General features: G+C 40.2%; 1 protein-coding gene across 14 annotated transcripts in view; it reads right to left on the bottom strand.

The window, feature by feature from the left end:
• SH3D19 (SH3 domain containing 19) overlaps positions 1–16,147 on the bottom strand; it is an 82,814-nt gene extending 66,667 nt beyond the window's left edge. For 4 of the 14 annotated variants that reach the window (XM_086891496.1, XM_086891497.1, XM_086891504.1 and 1 more), the window contains exon 1: positions 15,939–16,147. In XM_086891496.1, the coding sequence (XP_086747622.1) occupies positions 15,939–16,056 (118 nt within the window). In that variant the 5' untranslated portion in view covers positions 16,057–16,147. Of the gene's footprint in view, positions 1–983; positions 1,079–13,688; positions 13,762–15,938 lie in introns of all 14 variants that reach the window. The other 10 variants (XM_086891512.1, XM_086891515.1, XM_086891513.1 and 7 more) reach the window with 8 other exon arrangements.
• Between the last annotated feature and the right edge of the window lie 9,928 nt (positions 16,148–26,075).

The raw sequence follows: 26,075 nt of genomic DNA, 5'->3' as shown, positions 1-26,075 counted from the left end.
AAATGCCACTTCCAGTGACAGATACTACCTTCCAGACATGAGACACCAGTACTGTCCTCCCTATCCTTCTGTTGCTAAAAACGAATAGAATTCCTTACACTGTATGTAGCTGTAGTAAAATATGCTAGGAATTCATAAGCAGCTAGTATTACAAACTACAGAACTGGATTGCAGGATCCTAAGTTTATTTTAGTTAGTGAAGTTCTTTCTGCCTCTTCTCCAATCCACAATTTGCACAGCTAGAGATCTGCAGTCTCTCAATCCATAAGAACTGACCATGCCCCAACCTCCTGCAGACCATACTCGAAGATTTTCTCCACCTCAGACTCACATCCTCTATTTACAAACCTTTGTTGCCCTCAAAATTACAGCCATACAAGAGAGACTGAGAAATATATTAGCCTTCAGCAGCAGAATATAATGCGAGAAGCCAAGCAGCTAGCAGGTGGAGCAGATGAGGTGGACGAAGTCAGAGACTCCTGGCTCTTCCCTGGCTGAATCTGGGAAGATTGCTTCCCAGTTCTGAGCACAGCAGAAGAATCAAGGAAAACATCAGTGCACAAAAGATCTGCTCTTCAGACTGTTTGGCAAATCTAGTGTTTACTTATGAAAATGTGCTCTTAGTATTTCAGCAGTGGCATGGACACCTTATGCCTTTTTTCAGCATTCAAAGGTTGAGTGACAGACAGAAATGCCATGTTCCAATTATTTTCAGAAGAAAAAGGTGATTCTTTTACACTCCAAGTTTGGGAAAATTATCTTCTTTTGTTGTTTGCTTTTAATACGATAGAAAGTTTTTCTTCTCAAGAAAAATATAAACATAACCATCAGGAGAAAAATAACTGGGTCTACATCATTTCAGTTGCTCCACAAACCCAGAGCAGCTTAAGCTTTTGCCAAAAGACCACCAATGCAGAAAACAGTATCTTTTAAGGCACTCTTGTTTCTAGAAGACAAGCAAAGAAAAGGAAAAGGTAACTCACACTAAGTAGAGCCATTATTTTCCTCTGTTTATTTTGCAAGCTTCTTCAAAGCATCTTGTTGCTAAGAGTGACTTCAACTGAAAAGTTTGCTCTCACTAGAAAAAAATTCAAGTATAAACATAAAATGTTGTTGCAAAATGAGTGGAAAGTTAACACACATTCTGCCACATCAGACTGCAGATGGGCATCCCCAATGCAATTACCTCCTGAGGCTAGTTAACTTCCCACTTTTAACCCATTCCACAGCTTGATCTCTTAGAAGCTGAAGGGAGGAAAGCGGGGCACATACCATTCCCATTTCTGGGAAATATTTTATCTTTGAGTTTCACTATGCCTGTTGAACTGACCAGTCAGCAAAAGAGGTGGCACACTAACACTCTTCAGGAAAACACATAGTAAGACCAACCAGCCAGTCTCCATCCCAATAGTTCTTACCTCCCAAGGGCCCAGCAGACAGGGGCTTTTAAGCAATGGTGGTAACACCAAAACACAGAGAGAATAAGAGGATAATCTAATTATTGGAAGAGGCTGTACAACTTTCATCTGATGATGCATCTGAATGCATCAATCCCCAAGGAGCTTTGGAGGTTGTCAGGCCTTAACAAACCCCAATGCTAAGACCCATACAGCAGCTTTACAAGGCATTGTGCAGAAATGTTGGCTCCTACCACTATTTTAGTCATATACATCTAGACCCAGGTGACCTTAGCTAAATGGTGCACCAGTCCCTGCCAGCCAACTGCATTAAGAATCCCAAATTTTCATTTCTAACTGCCAGTGTACACGGGGCCCTCAAACAAATTGCACATTTTCTGGGAAAAAGATCATCATTTATTTGTGTGTGATTTTCAACACTAGTTGCTTTATTTACACTGAGACAAGCAATAACTGCCACTGATACTGCCACCTTTTTGTCTCTGTTAAGGCATATTGTGGCTCAAAGCCACTTCCTTCTTTTCAGCACTTCCCTCAGGTAAGGAATCAGAACAATGCAAATTGATTCCACAGTATAGAATCTACTATAAATTTTGGGCAATTTTGTTAGGAACACCCATAAAACAAAACCCATTAAACTGAACATTTGTTTATGTATTTTTAATATTTTAACAGCAGAGTCCCTCATCAGTTGTTTCAAAGGCAGAAGGCTCAAGCAGAGATTAATGAGAGGCTCGGAAGAAACTTTAAAAATTTACTTTATGCACAGCTTTCCCTTTACTGCAAAAGGCTACAAAATCAGGACACGCTCAGCATTTTTAATTGTAAAGGCAGACAGCTTTTATATTTACTTTAAATTCTACAGTGTGATGTTGACTTCCAGAGCAGTACACTGCCAGGAAGAAAACAACATTATAACACCCCCCTCCAGTGAAATTATAGTAGTCTGTCAGTTTTAGTGCTAAACAGTAACTGAGTCTCTAAGCACAAAGCATTCCTGCAGTTTTTTTATACCTGGAGAAATGGTTTTTCCCCCACTCTTAAAAACAACTGATAGATGGCTGGGGACAGACATCAACATATAGCTGAGAACACACTAAACCTCTGCAGTCCAGTACTTAATTTTGAAACCTGACCACCATAAAGCGTGTAATTATCCCAAGACTTTAAGTTATAGTATCCTTACCTTGCTAAAAATGTTAAAAATAAACTATAATAATCTTTAAAGCCTTTAGTGCACTTCTAAGTGCACAACATATAAGTGAAAAAGGATTTTACTGGACAGCAGAGGCCACATTTGCCAATGCTACATTTGCTGTTGATTTGTTTTTGTGACTCTGAAGTTCCACCCCCTCATTCTTGCTCCTATATTTCTCCTGCACTGCAACAGTGAAAGTGTGTGTGCATCACTGCGAGCATATGTGCCAGCAAAAGAGGGGGCTGACACAGAAAACAAAAGAGAAAGGAAACAGACTGTGTAAGCTCTCACCATTTCTCTAAACCGTTTGTGCTGTAAGAACCTAGACTGAATTCAGCAGTGAAACTGGGCTTGTTCTTAAGCCATAAATGATAAACAAAGTATATAAGCAATCAAATACACCCACTACATACATATGTTACCACACTTTTGCCTTCTACCACAGTTGTTTAAGAAGGAAATTTAAGATACAGCTGCTTCTAAAGCTGTTTTTTCAAAAAATTAGCAACTCCTGAAAGTACAAATCCCCGTACCTTCATAAAAGACATCCCAGCTGATCAATGCCATGTAATTCATAGATTACATACTTCAGGTATAACTAGACACAGGTATCAGCACACCACCAGAATCACAGTGGGAGCTATTCTAGATGAGTCCTACTAGTTAATTTTTTTAATATTTTCATAAGGAAAGTATCAGTTGACTCAACATTTTGATGAATGGAAGATTTATAATCACAAAACACATTCCTCTCTAGGCATTTCAGATATATTAAATCTACATTTCTGAAAAATAATTCTCTGATGTTGCCATTAAAAGGAAATTATCTTTCAAGAGCACCATACTACCTTTTTGTTCCCAAATCAGAGATTGAGCATGCCTGCAGAGATTCTGCATATTCCTCAGCTAGACCACAGAGTTCGCTCAGTCCTTCCTATGTCTGCCTGTCACAAGATGCTGATACACAACATGCAATAAACGCAGCAGTTAGACATGTGAATAAACTTGTCCTTCTAACACTGTATTAACAGAGTAGCTTATAAACATTCATACACTATATGCAATATCCAGATTTATTCCATTATTTTCCTCCTCAGGGGTTTGCCCTGCTTGAGAACCAGAACATCCAGCACCAAAAGCACCTCCAGCTTTGAACACCTGTGTTCACCTACTGTTGAGGTGGCAAACCTCAACAACAAAAGTTCCCAGTGTCATCTTACAGATTAAGCACTTGGAAGTGAAATCGTATTCAATGTGGGGCAAGACATGGAATCACAGTAAAGTGCTGAATAGCAATACAGAAGATATTCCCCCTTCTGTATATTAGGAAACTAATCTTGCTTTAAAACAAGCAAGAAAATTTATTTCTTGACTATTTCATCCTGTGAAACCACCAAGAGAATAAAGGTGACATTGCTCCCAATTTCGATATCAGATATGATACCGAGTGCAAGAAAGTGCACAGGTCTGCACTGCGGGAGGAACTTGGTGAATGGGAAGATGAAATGACACAGAGAGAAAGAAAATAATGTATGAAAAGAAAGTGTAATACACTCAACCAGAAAAAAAAGCAGTATCTCTAAAAATAGAAGAAATGTACCAGGCAAATGAAAGTATTTATTTCTCTTAAGATACCACTGAAATACTCAGTAGCTTGTTCTTGGAATATTTTGTGGTCCTTTGTCATCATTTATGATTAAAGAATCCACAAGCTGTTTACCCAGTTCACCTAATGAGAACAGTCTTAAATCTCACCGACTTTTTTACAAGTACTAATTTTCTAGTTATGTGCATTTGAAATTAGCCTGCTAACAAAATATTTTCCCTCCAGTGACATTGGAAATTCTGCCCAACACAGAAATAAAAATATCTGTGAAACTGAATGTAACAATTGCTTCTCACAAGCACTGGATTCTTCTGAAGTACCATAAAATGGATTATTCCCAAAAAGGATTCTTGCACTTTATCATCAAACAAAGATTACAGGCCTAGGCCATAAAAGGGATTAATGTGAAGGTTCAAAAAATGGATTTATTTAATGATGGTGGCATATACGAATAAATTGTTGTACCCTGGGATAACCCTCATCTATCAGCTTTGAGCACACGCTTAAAGTTGTGCAACTCTCCACCACTATTCCACAGAACAGGAAGCCAAGCACTTTGCTAGTATTAAAGAAAGTAATGTTTTAATGCATATTATTTAATAATGTAGTAATTGGCATTACATTTTTAAAGATTTGAATCACCTGGCATTCTGAAGACATTTTACTGAGGTGTGCTCTGAATTTATCCACATCTACTCCAATCTAAGTGTTAAACATCTACCAAATCCTCTTTAAGGTACCTCAGAGTCCTTCATTACATGCCCTAACGTGTGCATGTAAATCTGCTTACATGTGCCCTTTGGTCCTGGAAGACCATCCTGACCAGTCACTATGTACAGCTGGATTCCTTGCACCACGATGTCACCTTGTGCAGAAGGCCCATGTGTTCTGTCCAGCTGATCCCTCTGTAGCCACATTTTTTTGTGTCCATGGGAAAATGAAGGGGTGCAGACTTATCTGAACAACACTAAATTAGGATCTTACTACAACTTAGAAATGGAAAGTCAATTCCAGCAGTGGGAGCACACTGGGAGTCACGACTAATTGGTAAGAGAGCCAAAGAGGAGAGGATTACCGAGGAAGCCCCCAGGTCCTCAGTGTCTTTGATAAGGATAGAAAGATGCAGTCACTGGACACCATTGCCATAACCTTCTTTAGACAGGCCCACTTGCCTAACCAATGTGAAACATTCTCCCCTCCCCCCCCCCCCCCCAAAACTCCAAAACAGAAGATAATGATATTTTATGAAGAGGGAATACAGAAGACAGCAACTCACAGAATAGAAATACCACCAGCTGTGATGAAACAGAGGTAGCCAACCGTTCCTGGGGTTTTATAAAAGCACAGGGCTTTTACACCACTTGGTTTCAAGTTCAAGCATGCTCAGCAAAAGTAAGTATGGCTCACAACACAGCGTTTAGTACATTATTTTTTTATTTAAAAAATGAAAACATGGTAAAATTTACAAAACATATTCAAATACTGTGTACTAAATGAAAGCTGTAAGTCATAATTCTAACAAACACATTTTGAACAACCACTCAGATATAAACTCCTTCCATATTTCACATATGGCCCTCGTACTATAGACAAAGCTGTATTTATTTCTGGGAACATTACAGTATTTCACAAAGCCTCCTCACCTGTTTTTTCCAAATGTTTGACAATGTACAATGTACCTTCTCCTCCTCCCAGACTCTCAAAAACACAGTAGAAAAAGCAGCTATTATAAAAGTAATTCTCTACTCGATTCTACGATTGACATGAGGCTATTGCAACTTGTTCTCAGTCTTCTAAATGCAAATTTCATCCATTCAGTTGCTACTCAAGGTAACACAAAGCAGTCTCGCCTACAGTTCAGTGAGAGGCTTCAAAAATCATATGACAACTTAAAATGATCAAGCAAAAGGATGGCAAAGCTATTAAGCATTCAGAAACCCTCAAAACAAAGAATCCTGTGCTTACCACAGATAAATAACCACAGGTTTTCTGGACACTCTGTTGCTGGCAGAAGCAGTTCCAATTGTTTTGTACCTTGGAGGAAATAACTACCCTCCCATGTACTCCTAGACCTCTACACAATTTTGTGCACACACCAAAAAGACCTAGAGATCCTGTCAGAGGCATTCAGTGTCTGTAAATACACTAATAAGTACCTCTACATTGCTATGGTACCAAAATACTATAATGACATACTTCAAATAGTTCTTGATAATGGATCCACAAACATCAAGCTAGTGGACAGCAATTACAGAAATGAAATGTACCTGATGACATGGCAGCTACTACTATGCATTTCCATGCATTATATCAGAGATGATACTGGTGATCTGCAGTAAGCTTTGCACACTAGAACAGAAAAAACTAATTTTTTTTCATAAAGTTAGGCTGATAAGTGCTGAATACATGATGTCTGCAGCATAATCCCACCTCATCATTCAGTGATACTTGTTCCACTGTGACACCCATCCAAGCATGGACCTGACCTGCTTGAAAAAATGGATGTGGAAGACTGTCCAGGTAGGATGTAGCAGGTGCCCAGCCTCAAGAACTCCATTTCCAGGTGAACTTCATCATCCCAGTTTGGAGTTCACTGGGTGTTGTGTCAGACATACTTGGGAAGAATGGCAAGCTTAAGACAAATGACAAAGTGTACAGCATTTGCCATCAGTTGAACTGTGGCCTCTGGCAATGCTGTTCTTCAAGTACTAGGTGGAAGGAGAGAGACTTCTTATAAAACTTCTTCTTTGATGCCAAGTCTCACATTTCTATTAGTTTGTACCCTACATTTACAGTGCAGACAGTTATAAAATGAATACAGCATCTCAATGAGCACATTATGAGAAAGTTATTGAAATGCTAAGCTTGTTTCCAGACATTTATGCTGTACCTCTCCAACAGGATGAGCCAACAGTATTTTAATAACAAATAAGATCACAGCACACTGTACACTAAAAATTACTTGTAAATGATTTAGCACAGATGTGGACAACCTGAACCAATTTTCATGCATAGATCTGTGATACAAAGCACTCAGGTTTTAATGTAAGAAGGAATTCATGATGAATACAAAATTATCGCCTTGTGAAAACAAATTATATTAATTTTAGCTTATCTCTTATAAATATAATCTAAATGCTATAACCAAAGAAAAAAGTCAAATGGCTTCTTTTATGCATACAGTATTCTGTCTAGGAGAATGGATCAGAAACCCTTTTGCAGGAAACACATTGTTTGAAAATTTACCTAAGTTTTTAAGGAAGTAAATCACCATAATCAAGACCACATTAAAAAGCAGAATATAGATAAGAAATGTATCATCATAATTCAAGAACCAGTAAATACCCAACAGAAATACCAACTAGGATGTAAAGAGCAGTAACTGATTTAATGTATTGAATGATCATGTTCCTCACTACCATGGAAGATTTGAAGACTAAAAGTCTAAGTGGATTCAAAAAATAAATTGAATTCCTGAAAGAAAGTCCACTGGCAGCAATCTAGCAGGGCCTTTCATATGGAGCCTCCCAGAAGCTACTAAGAAATTGACTGCAGAGGGGAAGGAATCTCTCTTGGAAACAAAAATTTATTCCTAGGAGGTGTTTCTTGCATACTTTCCTGACGACATTTGTTTTCTCAGTTTGTGTGCTGGGGCATACAAGCTACTAGCACAGCTTTGAAAGGCTGAGAGTGTGCCCACTATTAACCACAGGAATAAGGATGTCAATCATTTGAAATCTTTAGCATATTTTGATCCAATCATATTTTCTTCAAAAGCCTGAACAAGCTGGCGGGGGTAGCAACACACACAAAATAAATGCCATCATCTCTTTAAAAGGTTAGGGAAAGGAAAAAAAAAAAGAATAGCAACATTTGTTGCATTCAGCTTCTACTCCAATGTGAACCTTTTCAGCCTTGCTGTCATCCAGCCCTTCAGGCTGGACCCGAATACAGCCATAGAAAGCTGGAAAGCAGGGATAGATTTGTTTTGTAACACGTGTAAGAATTTCTAAACCAATTAGTTTCATCTTTGAAGCGTCTTATTTAGCTTATTTAGAAGTTATTCTATTAACTTCTGTCAGAAGATTCTAAATTCTCAAGTAGCAATGTCAAATTGATGTTTTTAGAATAATACATAAAATCCATACAAATTTCTACAGATTTAAAACCACCTGAAGCAATTAGTGTAACAGCACTACATCAAGTGGTCAATTTAAAAATATTGATATACATAAGATCCTGTGTCTGTCAAAATTTATACAACGTTGAGGGGAAAAATGGGATTTTTTCTTGGTATGTGCCATCAACCATTAAAATCTATGCTTTCCCACAAAACTTATTTTCATCCTCTAACAGGGAAGGATGCTTGCCAAGTATAAACCACAGATCAACAGATGATATACTGTGTTCCCAAATCTGCTGTTGGAATGCTTCAGTGCCTTTTGTGCATACTGTTTTTCAAGAGCAGAGTAAAAAATCTTGGCCATCAATGAAAACAACACTTCCACTACATTTTTTGTACAGTCTGAGGATCTGAATAAGCAAGGCAGGACTGTGCAATGAGAAGGCTGATGGGGCCAGACTCCTTTAACCCAGAAAAGGCAAAGAAGCTATTTAACTACAGCACACTGCTACTTGTAGGGTAGCAACAAAGATCACAAATGCAACCTCTTTCTGGTGTTAGTGGACAATTCTGAATGGGGAAATGGTTAATAAATGTAGTTTGGGAGGTTCAGGCTGTAGATGAGCAAAAGTTCTTCCATTAGGAATTAGTAAAGCACAAACAGGTTTCCTGCAGAGGATGTAAATCCCTCTCTTTTGGGAGACCTCAAGACACTGCTAGACAAAGCCTTGGCTGGACTGATCTAGCCTTGGCAAAAGGCCTGCTTCAAGAAAGAGGCTGGACTAAGTGACCCCAGAGATCCCATCCAGACAACACTTCTGTGGCCACAAACACTAAGTCAGCAAAGCAAAGAAACTAAAGAATGCTAAAGCACTGTGTTTAACTATAGATAATTAGCATCAAGAAAAGCAGCTCACGGCAAATTATCTTAGTGCTATCAACGTAAAATTTCATATGGCACATATTGTGGAAGATGCTCATTGAAACAAAACACACAGAACTACATCAAATTTTAATGGAGAGCATCAAGACCACTATTCCTATTGTTTCCAGATTTTAAATCAATGTGATGCATGGCTTCCAAATAGATAAATTATATTTAACATCTCAGTAATTGCAGCTTAACATGCCTCAGTGACTGCAGCTATAGAGAAAGGAAAAAAAGGGAGAACTTCAGAGTACAAAATTTGAGAAACAGAATCACAACAGAATGCTGAACTGATAGACTACAAGGACACTGGGCAGAATGTCCAAGATAAGGCCAGCAGGAACCAGATTAGGAGGAATAAGCAAAGCCAACTCATCAAACTAATGCACTAACTAGGTAAAATGCAACTCTGACAGGGGAAGACCACAACCACTGACTCACAGCCACCAACTCAAAAAACCCACATACTCAAAAGAAGACTGAGCATGTGGGCTGATTAGCAGAAGAAAGTAAAGAAGAAAGTAATTCAACTAACAGAAATAAAATACTAATTAATAAAATAACTGTATAAATTATAGCAAATAAACATTAATGCCTTTGTTTGTCAAAATGTATAAATAACGCAAAGTTTTGATAATTGGTGTACTGGTTTTGTGAATTTGCCAGCTAGGACTTTCTGAGCTGAACTAAATAAATCAAATACCTTGATTCTGTGTGGATTGGCCTCCTGCACACTGGGTGAAGGAACCCATTTTGGGACAACAAAGGGTATGCTCTCAAAAGTAAATATTAACAAATTTATTTACAAATATTACATTTTTTCCAATCTGTAAACAACAACCACTTTGGTAAAAGCTTCTTGCAATGAGGTTATGATTCATTTTACGCTTTGTTGTCTATCCCCATTCTTTACACAGCAACCCAGAGTTATCATTTGTTGCCCTGACAGGAAATGATTGCTTACAACACAGGTAACAGCAAGGTCTTTGGGCAATCTTAGCTCTGTGCGTCATTCTCTGGCTACAAACTCACCTCTCCTTAAGCAATTATGTATTTCTGTGGCTTGCTTTGGCTGTAACCTAAATGAAGACGGTCCATTTAATCACTTAATAATGAAACTTATTATTATTGGTCCTTCCACAGTTTCCTTGGATAGGAAATCACCCCACTGACTACCAGAAATTATTTAATTATTTTCCTAAGACCAGCCTTTATTTTTAAAAGCATTGTTTCTTCAGAGGGCACAACATTCTTTAGGGTTCAGTCTACACTCCTGGCTAAGTAACTGCAAGTGGGTTTTCTCTTACCACTAACTTGAATTTCAAGATATGTTGGAGAATTCCTATTTATAGGCTCTATTATTTAATTTCCAGAAAAGCTTCAGTTAGTATTTATATTTACCTCAAGCAAGCTACAGTCAAAGACTATGAAATACAGTAGGAATGTGTGCAGTAACTTCAATGGGCTATGAAAAATGCCTAATCAGGTAATCTTCTTAATACTTACAAGATACAATATACCAGTATAAGTCAGAGATTATAACAGGAGAATTACATTATTTGTGCTCTTTGGATCTTAAGAGTTTTACTGTGGCGGTGCCTGAAGCAGTTATTAAAACTGAAGCTCCTAAATCTGCATTGGGACTATCAAAATAAAACAGCCTGAATCCCAGAGAAAAGAGGGAAGCAATGGTCAGCTGGCCATCAACTCCACCTCTTCTTGAATTTGTCAGCTGACTAAACAAAATAAAAAATAAAATAGTGTTGCCCACTCCCGTATCCTGAATCCTCCTCTTAGTCTTCTTTTTAAGGGCTTCCTGTGTACACAGGGGCAGACTAGGAGATCATAGGTAGATTTATGATTTTATTTAAAACAAGGGATCTACCTGATAGGAACTTTTTTTTCTCTTTCCTTAATAAAAGAGAATAAATGGTTACACTTGGTATGGACAAGCAGAACAATTTCCAGATCAGCACTGAAGTACACAGGCATGCACACAAAGAAGTTTCCAGCCAACCTATGCTGACGCCTCTTCTGCAAGATGCCAATATTTCTTAAACAAAAGAGTCAGTTAAGCAACTAAGTCTTCAAATTACCCTTTTCCTAACCATGCTTTCTCCCAGCTCCAGGGTCACTGGCACCTCTTGGGTGCTAAGCTTGAGCTATTCTTGTTATGATCCACTGAACCCTAAAGGACATCGCCACCAAAACAGTCTTAGACCCAAGAATTTAATGAAGAATATCAGACCATCTTATTCTTTACTTCTTAAGGCCAAATACATAGTTTTGCATTAACATGGGAACAACTGCTGATCACTGTTGTATTAAATTCTTCATTTATCTGTAAGAAGTCCATGATGCCTGCAAATTAATTTTCACTGAACTTTGTCAGACACACCACAGAAATGTACCCCCATAACCTCTCAGCATGTTGAGCAGTGAAATATTCAACCTTAATTTGTTATACTGGATACAGCTCATTGTTCTCAGCTTCAAAAACAAGTCAGCGCCAGTTTGATGTGGGAGTTGTGGGAGTGTAATGAATTGATCCAACTCTGAACTAAATCTTGTTTTGGCATAAAAAATCCCAAAGCACTCAGTCAATCAACTGAACAAAAATAGATGATTTCATCCATAATCTAAAACTGCTCACTAGAGTTAAAAAATGTTCCAGGAAGCATCTGAACTACTATGGAGAAACAGAAATAGGGGAAGGGGAAAAAACCCCAACAAAACTCAAGCCAGAGATGTTCCAATCAGCATAGCAAAACTCATGCACAAAATTTACAGATACTGTAAGAGAACAAACCACAGATGCATTTGTGATAAGTAAAACAGAGTAATATTAAATTAAACCAAAGCCTTGACCACCTGTACTTTTAAGCACATGTTAAAGTAAAAATCACATAGGTCTTCATTATCAACTCAAATAAATTTCATTATTGGCTTCCATATTTGGTAATTTCATTTTATTTTTAAGTAAGGAAATTTCTGCCACATCCATAATGGGCTTTTCTTTCTTGGGGAACACTGGCCAGAATTCAAAGTGAAATAATGCAGATACTGAATATTTTAAAAATTTCTTGCGTGCTTTTGATAATATCAGAATACTGTAGTAATCAGCCCTAATGTGACAGCAAGGACAGATATCAACCAATGCAGTTCATAACTAAAGTTTACTATATTCACTATAAACTTTCCTGCGAGTCCACTTTAGTTAACAGTCACAGAATAAAAAGGTAGTGAAAGTAATAAAGTACAGCAGATTAAGGCCCAGAGTTAGACTGGAGAGAACCTGTAAGCCTATGGAGAAACAGCATTTTAGTGAGGCTGTTCTGGTTTGTTTGGAATTTTTTTGTTTCCACGTTATTGAAAATGAACTAAGTAAAAATACTAACATTCTAAACAAAAAAATCCAGTAAAGATCCTGTGGTCTCTATAACTTTCCAGAACAATAATGTGTGTGACAGAAATAAGCAACAAGGGAGGTAGAAATCGATCACATTATTTATATTGCAGTAAAAAAGCTTTAAAATTTCCAACAGAAGTGGCTTCCTTTCCCAGAGCAGGTTACCAGATGATTCAGTTTTAATGAACCTATGCAGCAACTTTCATTGTTCTCAGTTTTTAAAGAATGTGTTGTAGTTCTCCTCCCTGTAACCTAAAAAACCTATATATATAAAATTCAATCAGCATTTTCTCAAAGGGAAAATAATTTCTTTTGAAGTTTCAAATTGCTCTATTTAATATCTTCTCACAGGTTTTCCAGAAAATGGAAAAAAAAACCAAAACTTTCTTGAATTCAGAGAAAATAATGCTATGACATGGGATCATGAAATGCTGTGTGGTAGACACAGGCAGTCAGACAAGTCACTTGAGCTATCTACAAGTACCCCATGGACATAAATGATTCTGCCTATCTCATTCCTCCAAGTTTCCCTGCTTCAACATCTGCTCTGGCAGTCTAGTGCTTAAGCAAGAATTTTCAGCTCATTAAACCAGCAAAAAAGCCCCCAACCCAACACAGCAAAAAACCAAACAAATGAACCCTCCAGTGAATCAAATTTAAAAAAACCAAACAAACCATGAGTAGGTCTCTAACAGCTCTCAGGCTGCAGTTTCACAGCAATCTAAGCCAAACTAACTTCTGACTGGCATAGGCTCTTACCTCCCTCTGGCTGCATATTCCTGCTCTTTCCCTTGTGCCAGCTTCAACATTCACCCAAAACCATTTCAGTGAGCTGAATCAAAAGACTCTCAACCACTGAAGAGAACTAGAAAAATATCTCTGCTTGGACAATGCACCAGAACAGGTCGGTGCAGGTTCTAGCAAGCACAAGGGCTGCAAGTGAGGCAGCCACCCAGTACATCAGCCCAGGCTACCACCAAACCACAACTCGAGTGACTTCACTCACCAACAGGTTGGACAAGCAGCAGAGCTGACACACAAGAGAGAGCAGAAGTGCACATCCCCAAAGGAGATCACACCTGTAGAGCAGCAGCAAGCTGTTAGTTCAGTCTAGATGGCTTCATCCTACAGTACATGGCACAGCACAACTGTGACTGGCTTCAAGGGAAAATACTACTCATTCATTCCAGAGCCTCCTGCGCGCTGCTTCCCCAATAAAACACTAAAAAAGCCTGAGCATTCAGTAAGCCAGAAGCACTTGTGAACTTTCACCTTTCAGCTCCCACTTTGCACACAGACCTTGCACCAGCAGGACAAAGGTGATCAACTGCCCTTATGCACTTCCATGCACAGACTGAACATAGCAGAAATTTAAGCTGCTTGCACTCACAATTAGTTTAACAGACTGAAATACTCAAGTTGACAGCCTGCTAAGGTGCCACTACATTTTTTAAACCATACAACAAAATACCTCACAGGCTTATTTAACACCTATTTATATTACCATTTTGGCAATGTAACCGCACATTACATGCAAAAAAGCCCCACTCATTTTCAATACATTTGTAAATAAAAGTACATAAATAAAGGTCAGGTGAGGCAACAGCAGTAAACTCGTCTACTTCAGATGATATTCTTCACTGATGCCTTAAGAATATTCCACTGGGAGTCTTGGTGGTGTTTTCCAGGCTAGAGATGTGCAAACAGATGGAAAGAAGGCGAGACAGCTCAAGCAGAATGCTGTTCATTCACACACACTTTACACCAGTAAGGAAAACAAACAGTGCTGGCCCGATTTCAAACGGTGTCTGTCAGGAAAAAATACTAGTAAAATTGAAAAAAACACCTTTCGTTACTGGTTAATAGCATTGTGCCAAATACAAATTCTGTGAACAAGCTTTGTTTCACAAGAAGGTGGCAAAGGTTATATACATATATAAACTGTAGAACCAATTCTTTGTTTTCTGCTAATAAAAACCTCTAGAAGAAACACCTTTAGAAAACAGACATCATAACCAGCAGCACGAACTTTCTACTGTTGAGGAAACCATATGGGAACCAACACTGGTTTTTTGCACTCTACCCCAGACAAGGCAAAACCCTGCAGACAAGCCAAACCACAGTGGTTTCAATAAGGCCCTGCTAATCCTGCACCTGCACAGATAGTCATTGACATAACTTGAGCCACTGAAGGCCACAAGGCCTGACTGTAGAAAGTTTTCTTCTAAGATCCCTCATGCTGCTGTGTTTTTGTCAACTACAAAGGGACACTCAATTTCTTGTTGCTCAAATGGATGCAAACTCATATGAATTGTAGGTGCTATATTGTTACAGCTGTATCATAATTATTAAATATCAGAATATTTGGAATTCCACTATGTAGCATGGCTGAGATTTTACCTGGAAACAGACGTTATGAAAATTATTCATTCTGGAAGGGATTTTACAGTGATAGAAAAAGAAATGCTGCATTCACATCTCAGGGACTACAGGACAGTGACATGCCCGTTGGCCCCCAGTTAACAATGATGTGTGAATTAAATAATTTCAGCTGCTGCCAGGGTCCACTCGAGTTCATAATTTCAAACAAAAGCTTGCTGTTGTCCAGGTCTGCTCACTCCCTAGCTCCATTCCTTCCCACATGCACTGGTTCTTGCCTGTTCACCAGGGCCTGCTGTCCATACCTACAGAGAAACAGCTAAATGTGAAAAACTTTGCTATCTAGATGTTTCTCTACCGTGGCAATTTGAAAAAAAGGGGCATTTAATTTCCTGACAGGACATGCTATGCACTAGGACATGTCTGTGCTGGTCTACACGTGCCCGTGTTAGCTTCAGGGTGCTGAAACAGTGGAACAGGTTGCCCAGAGAAGTTGTGGATGCCCTACCCCCGAACGTGCTCAAGGACAGGTTGGATGGGACTCTGAGCAACCTAGTCTAGTTGAAGGCGCCCTTGCTCACAGCAGGGCTGCTGGAACCAGGTGATCTTTAGGTCCCCTTCTAATTTAAACCACTGTATGACTATGATCAGTTCGGAGCAGGAGCAGGCTCTGGGGACGGCCCGCGGGCACACGCCTGCGGCTCGGATGCACCTGAGCTGAACCGAGCTGCCCTAGGGCGAGGCCGCCCGGGCCGGGACACCTCGGGGAGGCACCGCCAATGCCGCCCTGCCCCCGATAGGAATCCAGACACGGGGAGCGGGCCAGGGCCAGCCCAGAGGAAGCGACGCCACGGCCCGCCGCGCCCTCGCCGCTCACCTGCCGCCGAGCTCAGCGCGACCCTCCGGTGCCTCCTGCCGAGCTCCCGCAGCTCCTCCTCGTCCTCCTCCAGCCTCCAGGCTTCGGCCATCGGCGGCGGAGGGGCGGCCGGCAGCATTCAAGAAGCGGGGGCTGCCATGGCCGGCGCCCTCTCCTCGGCGCGGCCGCCCGGCCCTCGCGGCCGCCGGGCCCGCCCCGCACCTGCGCCCTCTCCGCCGCGCTCCTCCCGGAGACCGCTCTGCGCTGCTGCCGGCGGGCCGAGGCGGGAGGAGAGGCGGCCTTTCCTGCCCATCCGCGGCTCTCCGGCGTCAGCAGGAAACCCGGCGGCCGCCTGGCACCGCCACAAAAGGGGGCGGAGGAGGCGGCGGCGGGGGGAGGTACCTGGCTGCCGCCGCTGGGCAGCCGCGCTCCGCCGGGCACCGCGCGGGGATGGGCCGGCGAGCGGGGCCCGGGGCGGCGCCGCCCGGCAGCGAGCGCGGTGTGCGAACCCGGGCGGCTCCTGCCGAAGGGGAGAAGGGGCTTGCGGCGGGACGGCGAGAGGTCTGCCTCGCCTCATGACGAGGGCAAGAAGATGCCAAGAGGAGGATGGTGCCAGACTCTTCAGTGGTACCCAGAGACAGAGCAAGGAGCAATGGCCATAAACTAAACCACAGAAAGTTCCACCTCCACGCGAGGAAGAACTTCTTTATGTTTAGGGTGGCAGAGCACTGGAACAGGTTGCCCAGGGAGGTCGTGGAGTCTCCCTCTCTGGAGACACTCAAAACCCGCCTGGACACGTCCCTGTGTCACCTGCTTTCGGTGACCCTGCCTTGGAGAGGGGTTGGACTAGATGGGCTCCTAGCAATTCTGTGATTCTGTGAGGTGAGAAGGGCAGTGGCTGTGCGTGGCCGGAAAGTCGGGAGCCCCGGGAGCTGTAGGAACTGTAGGTGCAGCAGATTTTGGCCCTGATACTGGCTGAGGGCTGGGGGCAGCAGGCTTTTGACCGGCAGCAGTTGTTCACGGCTAGGAGGATGTGTGTCTTGGCCTGAGTTCATTACTGTGGTTTGAAGTACTTAAGAAGTTATCTACTTGAAACCAGTGAGGTACGCACTTACCAGCGCTGAAGTGATATGAAAAAGATTGCCACGTTTTAAGTCGACACCTGTGTGGTTTTACTTCTGTTTTTCTTTTTTTTCCCCTGTGCCTCTGTTGCCCATATCTAAATAGAAATTGTATTACTTCTTCACTTCACATGTTAGCTGCAAAACCAAATCATAAATCTTTTAACATATTATTCCATTGTAGGTACTACTAAACAGGCTGTAAGGAAGATAAATTCAGCTTCAGAGCAAGTGAATAAGGGACAGTAAACCGATAAAGTATATGATCACAAATTAGAGCATGAAGATGTAACTAAACAGTGAGTAATCCTAATGTTGAGCTATATCTATGCTGACACACTGAGCACTTTCTATGCTCCCAGTGAATACAGTATATTGTACAGGTTGGAAAAAAAGTCGTCACAAAACTGAAAAATATATAATGCATGAATACAAATGATTGTGCATTTTTCAGTGCTTGACTTTACAATCATTGTTCCTTAAGAGAGGCTTTTTTCCACTTCAGCTCTTAGTGTTCAAGTGGTATAATAGTTAGGCTTTGAAGGACATAAAGCTTTATACCGTAAAAAGATGTGAGGCCAGGAATAAAATTGAATGTACAGCAGGACTGTGTAACAGACAAATGAAACCTTCCCCTACAGGTATGTGTTCTCAAAAGCCTCGTGCTTTGGATGACCTCTGCATGGATAGATTGCACGGTAGTCCAAGGAAATACCTTACAAATTTCAGTGCAAGATCAACATGCCTTGTATGTGATCTAGAGTGGATACAAAACTCTTCAGTGGAGCACTGCTGTCACAGGTACATGCTGTTGGTATGAGCATGTGTGAGAGACAGAAGAGACTCTCCCATGTAAAACTAACTGTGTGTTGTTTGTGTTCTGGTTCTCTGCTGTGAAGCCAAAATGCAGCACCTGTATCAGCTCCTTAAATCCACTAACCACAAAGAACAACAAGGACCATCCACTTTCCAATTCCTGAATATCTCGTTTTTATACTTTGTGTTTAACTGCTGTTTGGCAGAAAGGAAACTTGGTATGATGTAAAACTACTGAGGAAGGAAAAAACAGAAATAAACCATAGAACATAACAAGTTCAAAGAGCCCTCCAAAACTGGATTAAACCTTCATTTGTTGCTGCTGATGAAATTGACCAATATTCCAAGCATATAAAATTGAAAAATACATTTGGACAAAACTTAGGCCTAAGAAAATCATGCTGAACAGAGTAGCTCCAGCTATTACTAAGAAAACATTCCCCAAAATATCACATAATACAGTATAGAATGATCATGGGTGTTTAACATTGACAATCATCAAGAGTTTGTCAGTGATTACTGTGAAAATCCAATTTAAAAATGGAAGTGCAATTACCAAAATATAGAAATTTATAAAGTCCCTGAAGCAACCAATTGGCCATGTATCAAGCTCTGCCAGCTGGAAATGTACATGGGACAGCGACTGTATTTAGGGCTAGAGGAGCCATTCAAAAAATGCCTGTAATTGTTTGAAGATGGATTTCACCAGAAATTAAGAGATCTAACTAAGATAAAATTAATATGTGGATACAACATTCAGGTAGCAATAACCAACATAGTACTGTAAACAGTACTGGAAACAATTCCCAATCAGTACTCCTGGAAACAAGAAAATTTCACAACATTTAAACAAAATTAAAATGTGAGGCAGCGTTCAATGAAATATTTGAATCATATTTCTGAATTTTTTGCAAAAAATATACAATAATGCTCAATCTCCCTAAAAGAAGGTTGGTTCCTAGTAGATAGAATTCTTCAGGATAATTATCTGTAGGCATGATCACACTGCCAGTGTACTGGTAATAGAACAGTTTGGGTTGGAAGGGGGCTTAAAAATCATCCAATTCCAACCCAGCTGCCACGGGCAAGGATGCCTTTGCTCCCCTGGACCAGATTATTCAGAGCCTCATCCAGCCTGGCCTTGAACACTTCCAGAGATGGAAGCATTGAGCATTCCAGAGATAGAGCATTCACAGCCTCTCCGGACAACCTGTTGTGGTGCCTCACCACCCTCTCATAAAATAATTTATTTCTAGTATCTAATTGAAACCCACCTTCTTTTAGCTTAAAGACATTTCCCCTTGTCCTATTGCTATGTGCCCATGGTAAAAGTCCTTCTCCCTTCTTTCTTTATGCCTCTTTAAAGTACTGGAAGGCCACAGTGAGGTCTCCCTTCACTCAAAGTCTGCTCTTTGTCAGGCTGAACAATCCTTTCAGGGCTTTTGTCTGCCCTTTGTAAGGGTGTTTCAGCCTTCAGGTTATGTTTGTGGCCTTCCTCTGAACTCTCTCTAACAAGTCCATGCCTTTCTTTTGCTGAGGACCCCAGAGCCAGATGCAGCACTCTGGGTGGCATCTCACCTGAGCAAGGTATTGGGGGAGAATCACCTTCCTCAACCTGTTGGTCATTTGTCTTTTGATGTATCCCAGAATATGGTTGGGATTCTGAGTTGCAAGCACATGTTGCTGAGACATGTCAGGCTTCTCATCCACTAACACTCCCAAGTCCTTCTCCCAAGGGGTAGTTTGATCCATTCCATTCCCTGTCCATCCTGTACTTGCACTTGGGATTGTCCCAACACAGGAGTGGGACCTCCCATTGGGCCTTGTTGAACTTCAGGAGATTTGCACAGGCCCACCTCCCAAGTCTCTCCAGGTGCCTCTGGATGGCATACTTGTCCTCCAGCTTGTCAACCACACTGCAGAACTTGGTGTCATTGCTAAACTCACTGGGTGCACTCAATGCCACTGTCCACATCAGTGATGTTAAACAGCACGAGTCCCAATTTGGACCCCTGAGGAGCACCACAAGCATCCAAGCTTGGAATTGGCTTTTAGGTTTTAAATGCCTCAATTTCTTGCAAGTAATTCTTTCATAGTGAGTGCTTGCCAGATGCATTCATCCATGCTCTGTCTGTGAGCTTTGACTTACTTCTAGTTTATGTTGGTATTTTCAAGTGATAAACAGCTTTAGGGTTTCTTTGTCAAATGCCACACATCACTGGCTTGATACCTGATAAAGGTGTGTAAATAACAGAGGTACCTAGGAAGGGAGGTAGGCTTTAACAAGTCTGCAGGAGGTAGATTGAGCAGCAACGGCAGATCTACCTTAGCAGTCTTGGACTGGATCCTGATACAGCCCTTTATCTGGGTAAGCAGTTTCTGCAGGGAGGAGAGAGCTGTGCTTTTGAGTCTTTAGACAAGCAACAAAACCAGCTGTTGAAATAATCAAAAGAGCCACAGTTGCTGGCAAGTCTAATAATAACCTAGGCCAGACAGAGTAATTCACGATCATTTGGCTCAGATCAGAATATACACACACACAGAGACTTTTGCTGCTTGCTTGATGGGCCCAAGGGAAGAAGGAAACAAAGAGAATGAATTGGACCAAATGATTTGAAGTGCAGAAGGAATTAAAGCCATGTGGGAAATTCTCTTCAGAAAGTCAAGGAACCAAGCTCCTCTTTTACTTTTCAGCTAATAAACCAATTGAAATTATAAAAAGAAACAAAATGGGAAGAAAAGGTACATATAGATGCAAGTTGCAGAAGTTGAATTTAAAAAAAAGAACTGGAAAAGAAGGAAAACACTTGCTGTAGTCTAAGGTGGTTGAGAGGAAAGCATCAGCATGTAGCATATGTTGCTCTAAGGCCTTTCATGAAGTATAATGTTTTTGTGTCTTACAGGCAGGATAAAGGAAAAATAATTGCATTCTTCTACTTCAGTGAGAATCTCTGCTCCATACATGTGCGTAGGAATAAAAGGCTTTTGTATATTTTCATAGCTACACTTCTCCAAGAAAAAGAACTTTATTGTCTCAAAAAATCTGCAATTTGATTATTAAGATCTGGAAATTTCTCACTGAAATTTTACTTTATCATATGCATCTTTGCTGTAATGTACATACTTGTAATTTCACAATGGTAGAGTAAAAGAAGGAAATAACTGGGTAAATGGATCTTTGTACTCTCTGCTGAATGCTTACAATTAGTTGCTTTGGCAGTTATTGTTTTATAAGTATTTTGTTCTGATTTGCATCTTTGGAATTGCCACTTTGTTTGGCCCTGCAAAAAGACACTGTTTTTCAACAAAAAATGTCAGTTCTATAGAACTGCTTAATTGAAGTTGCCCGTGTAGCCTCAATGTCTATTTAGGCTCTGCAAAGCAGCTGAAGCCTGCAATGAATGTATCAGTGTTTGGCTGAGATACAGGAGCCTCAGACCACAAAAGAAAGCAGACAAAGGATTTTTAAAAAATGCAAAGGATGAAAAAGAGTATTTTCAAAGGAGAAAATGTAACCTTTGGACACGACAACAATATTTTTGTTCTGAGTAAAAATAGCAATGTTCTCATTCAATAGGCAAATGACGTTAGCAATACAGCCAGTATAGGAAGCTGACATTGGTGAGGGCCAAGATCTGATAATTTGATCTCCATTTGTGTTCAGCTGATCCAATGAGTTCTAGTGTAGCTGGAGAATGACATATCAGAAGCTTGCAGGCTTCCTGAAACATGTCCAGCTAAATGCAGGTTCTCCTTGCATTTTTACAACTACTTGTGGCTCCTAGCATATCAGCATGACGACAGTCTAAAGGTAAGTGGTTTTGTGATGAATGAAGATAATTAAAATAGAAGTGCATTGGTTTCCTTGAATAAGAATCTTTCTTACTGAAACCCTAGAAAATCACCTTGATGCAAAACTAGGAATTTTGAGACTCCTCTCAAAAAAATGGGAAAGATTTCTCTGCATGAAAGCAGAAAATCAAATCATTTCAAAAGACCAAAACTTGGAAGTCAAGGGGGGAAAACCTGTTCAGACAGAGATTCTTACAGTTTTAAGTTTTTAATATTACTTTTACAAATACTTTTTTTTACTTTTGCTGCTTTCCTAATTTTGTAGGCTAAAAGAACCCTTTCCTTTCCTGTCCTGTTAACAAACATCTTTCTAAAGTATAATTCTCCCTTATTATTTTTATCATTTGTGGGGTAATAAATAAATTTGTTTCTACTGCCTTCATGATTAGAGAGACTAAGAAAAAGAAGTAGAAAAAAGGGAGAAAATATGGTCGGGAAAAGAGCTGGTTCAGAAGTCAATACTTCTTAGAATGAGAGCCTGTCAAAGCCAAATTGATTAATAGTTTGAGTGCTGAAGTATGCTCATGTTTGCTCTATAACCACAGAGTTATCAGAGGACAAAGTTGATGTTGTGCTAAGCAAGCTGACATGATGTAAGAAGTATTACCACATTGGACACACGTGAGTCTAATGCCTAAGAATATACAATGCTAGCCCCAGGAGAGAATCCAGCAGCTTTCCTGCTGCAGCTTGCACTTCAGTGCAAAGAGCTGACAAGGGAAAAACTTAAAGGAGAGAGCAAACAGAGTACTAAAAAAAATTTCAAAAGGTGAAATGGGGTCATAAATCTGTCATTTGCAGTAAATTTTGGAGTTTCTTGCAATAATTTGTCATTTGAAGTAAATTTAGGAGTTTCTAACAGTACTGAAATGGGCTAAACGTATGAGTAGCTCTGAGTTTGTTTTCTTCTATTCTTCTGTCATTAAATGTATTTAAACTGACTTTCACTGGAAATATGTATATATATCTCTACCATACAGGTAGAGAATCTTTTCAGTTCAACACAAAAACTTACAGTCTCCTGGTTTTGGTTGTTTATCTTTATTTGGAGGTACGTGTGTTTAGTTGGTTGGGTTGAGGTTTTTCTCCCCTCCACAGTACCACCTATGAGCACTTAAGTATTCTCTCATGTTTTTCTTGTGGTGAACACTGACAGAATTCACACTTAACAGAAGTGTTCACAAAACGACATTAATATACAGCAACAGAATAACTTTGTAATTAAATATTTGTATGATAATTACTAATTCAGTGCTCAGGTGTTTAATATTAATGAGGTTGTAAAAGTCTAGATGCATTAATGTGTGTTTACTAATGGAAAACCACTTGTCTAATGTGGAAGTTTTAAAACAATTCAAATACACTATGACAAATAGAATATTATGAGTTTCCAATTTTAAAAATAAATTACTTTGATCTGTTCCAGACACTATGTTTCACTCATTCATTCAACAACGTCTTAGGACAATTTTGTTTTATTAAAAACTGAATAAAAAACCAGTTTGACAGGTTTGATTGAGTACTTGGCTAGGACCCCTGACAAATTGTAGATGACACATGCTTTTTTTAAGCCAGACAGCCAAACATGATGTAAGATATAATAGTGTTTATTTTTCAATTTCTTTGGTAAGAAGGAAGGACCTGCATACCTCGGTAGCAATTAAAGGGAAAAGAAAAATAATCCCACAAGATAGTGTCACTCCTGTCTTTTTCAATTTTATACCACAACTCTTACTCTAATCACCAAATATCACTAGAGGAATAAATGATGAGAAGAATCCTCATCATCAGGGCCTCCATAGTAGCTTTAAAGAGGCTTAAGACTTGACATCAACTAAAGGGTTTATGTGTTTCAGACTCATGCTTGCAATAATCTATTTTGCTAGGCTTTTAGGGGTGCTTCACTCCAGTTATTAAAAAACTGTAGTTTCTGAGCTGGCAACTCCCAAAGGCATATCCATACTATTTAGAAAGATGAAAAACTGAGCTCCAGAACTATTCCTTCTTCTGACTCCCAGAAGCAGTTTCATGTTATTCATACATTGCTACAAAGCAGTTTGGTGTTTTTAGTACCAATGACCTCTTGCTGAGTTCTTCAATGTTGAGTTTTTGTAGCAGTATAGCAAGAAAGGAAGCCTATACCTGTTCTTTACTATCTCTTAATTACTTTGTCTATACATACACACATTCACTGGATTCAGTGATTTTTTCCGTATAAAAAGTATATAGGATTGCATCATTCAAAAGAAAAGGGTTCATATGATTAAAAAAATACAAAGCTAAAGTTTATAATGTGATAAGAAGAACAGTAACCAAATTTCCTTGTTTAGTCATGGATGTGGATGGTGCCAGACTCTTTTCAGTGGTCCCCAGCAATAGAACAAGGAGCAATGGACATAAATTAAAACACAAGAAGTTCCACCTCCACGTGAGGAAGAACTTCTTTATGTTGAGGGTGGCAGAGCACTGGAACAGGCTGCCCAGGGAGGCCATGGAGTCTCCCTCTCTGGAGACACTCAAAACCCACTTGGAAATGTTCCTGTGTCATCTGTTCTAGGTGGCCCTAGGGCGTCAGGACTAGATGATGTCCAGAAGTCTCTCCTAATCCTTCTGTGATTCAGTGAAGTGAAATCCAAATATCTGCCAGATGTCTGGAGCTCTCAGTGAGGTCTTGATTGATGAAGCAGCATTTTTGCAAGATGCTGTTGGCAAAACCCTGACAAGGAAGGAAAATTTCTCACAGCAAACTCACACCTTGACTCAGAGCTTCACAGTAGCTGGTTTCTGGGTGAGATCTGTATGCAACAGAAAACTGAAGCAACTTGGTTTCCCTAAGACATAATTTTCAAACCTTTTAAACTTCCCTTACGTCTTCTTTTCTGTGGCATTTGACATCTCTCTTACTCTTCCCCAATGTGCATATATTGTAATTCCTCTAGTCTGTCCCAAACCTCTGTTTTCCTCAGCTACAGCTACTCATACTGTTTATTCTTCACAATGTTTATTCTTTAACCATAAAGAAAATGCACTCTTTCCTCACAGAAAAACAGCTTATACAGTCCAAATCTTACAGGTGCTTGTTGCAATTTCATTAGCTCAAAGGAAGTGAGGGTGAGGGGTTTGGACCACAAGCCCTACGAAGAACGACTGAGGGAGCAGGGTTGTTTAGCCTGGAGTAAAGGAGACTCAGAGGTGACCTTATCACTCTCTACAGCTCCCTGAAAGGTGATTGTGGTCAGGTGGGGCTTGGTATCTTTCACTAGATAGCAACTGACAGAATGAGAGGACACAGTCTCAAGCTGTGTCAAGGGAAATATAAGTAGGATATTAGGAAAAAAATTTTACCAAGAGTGATAAAGTACTGGAATGTTCTGCCCCAGGAGGTGGTGAAGTCACCATCCCTGGATGTGTTTAAGGAAAGACTGGATGTGGCACTTGGTTCCATGATCTAGTTGAGGTGTTAGGGCTGGGTTGGACTCAATGATCTTGAAGGTCTCTTCCAACCTAGTCATTCTGTGAATTCTGTGAAATGCCACATTCTTCAAGGGGCTGCTGAGCAGAAAGCTTTAGGTGTGGAATGCATGAAAGGCAGAGAAAAGCCTGAGAAGAATTTCTTGGGGTTTTACACCATGGAAGCAGGCATTGGCTATTCCTCTCTCCAAAAAAGGCCTCACTCCAATTTACATGAGTTTTTTCTTGTTTCTAGAGTCAGGAAATGGTATCCAGGAATTAGCAGGGCAAAATGAATTCCAGACACATTCACCTGTGCTTTCTGCACTCTTTATGGTTGTTCCCATTGACTAACCAGATCGTCTTTATTGACAGAATACCCTAAATACTTATCTCAGGATAACTTTATCAATTCAGGAACTGTTTCACAGAAAAAAATCTTTTATGTCTACTGTGAACTCCCCTCCTCCCAGTGCTGTCTAAATGCCAGAAGTTGTTTAAAGGATCTCTACAGTGTTCAATTCCCGATCAGTAAGAGTTCAATGGTCTGGAAAATAAGGAAAAGAGTGTCAGAAGGAGTTTCTGGGATGCTTTTACAAAAGCCATGTGTTCAGCACTGTGCAGAAGCCAGGAGCAACCTATCAGTCCTGAAGCAGCTTTTTCAGACACAACTTTATTCCACAAAACCTTCAGGATTCTAACAAAGCCTTTGTATTCTGAAAGTCTGTGATGTGGTCATGCCCCAAATTTGTACCTGGACAAACAATTTCAGACTTCCTTCAAGATGAGAGAAAACAAGTGACATGTTCTGATTGAACTGAACATATAATTAAAACAGAGTTTTTGATTTAGAATTCAGCTATGAAATCTACACAGACCACTCTCTTGCTCAGTTTGGAGGGATGCATATAAAGAAGGT

The sequence above is a fragment of the Cyanistes caeruleus genome, chromosome 5 (assembly GCF_971803275.1).
Source record: "Cyanistes caeruleus chromosome 5, bCyaCae1.hap1.1, whole genome shotgun sequence".
NCBI classification, from domain to species: domain Eukaryota; kingdom Metazoa; phylum Chordata; class Aves; order Passeriformes; family Paridae; genus Cyanistes; species Cyanistes caeruleus.
Note: the sequence above shows the minus strand (reverse complement) of the source record. Positions and strands in the feature narration are given on the sequence as shown.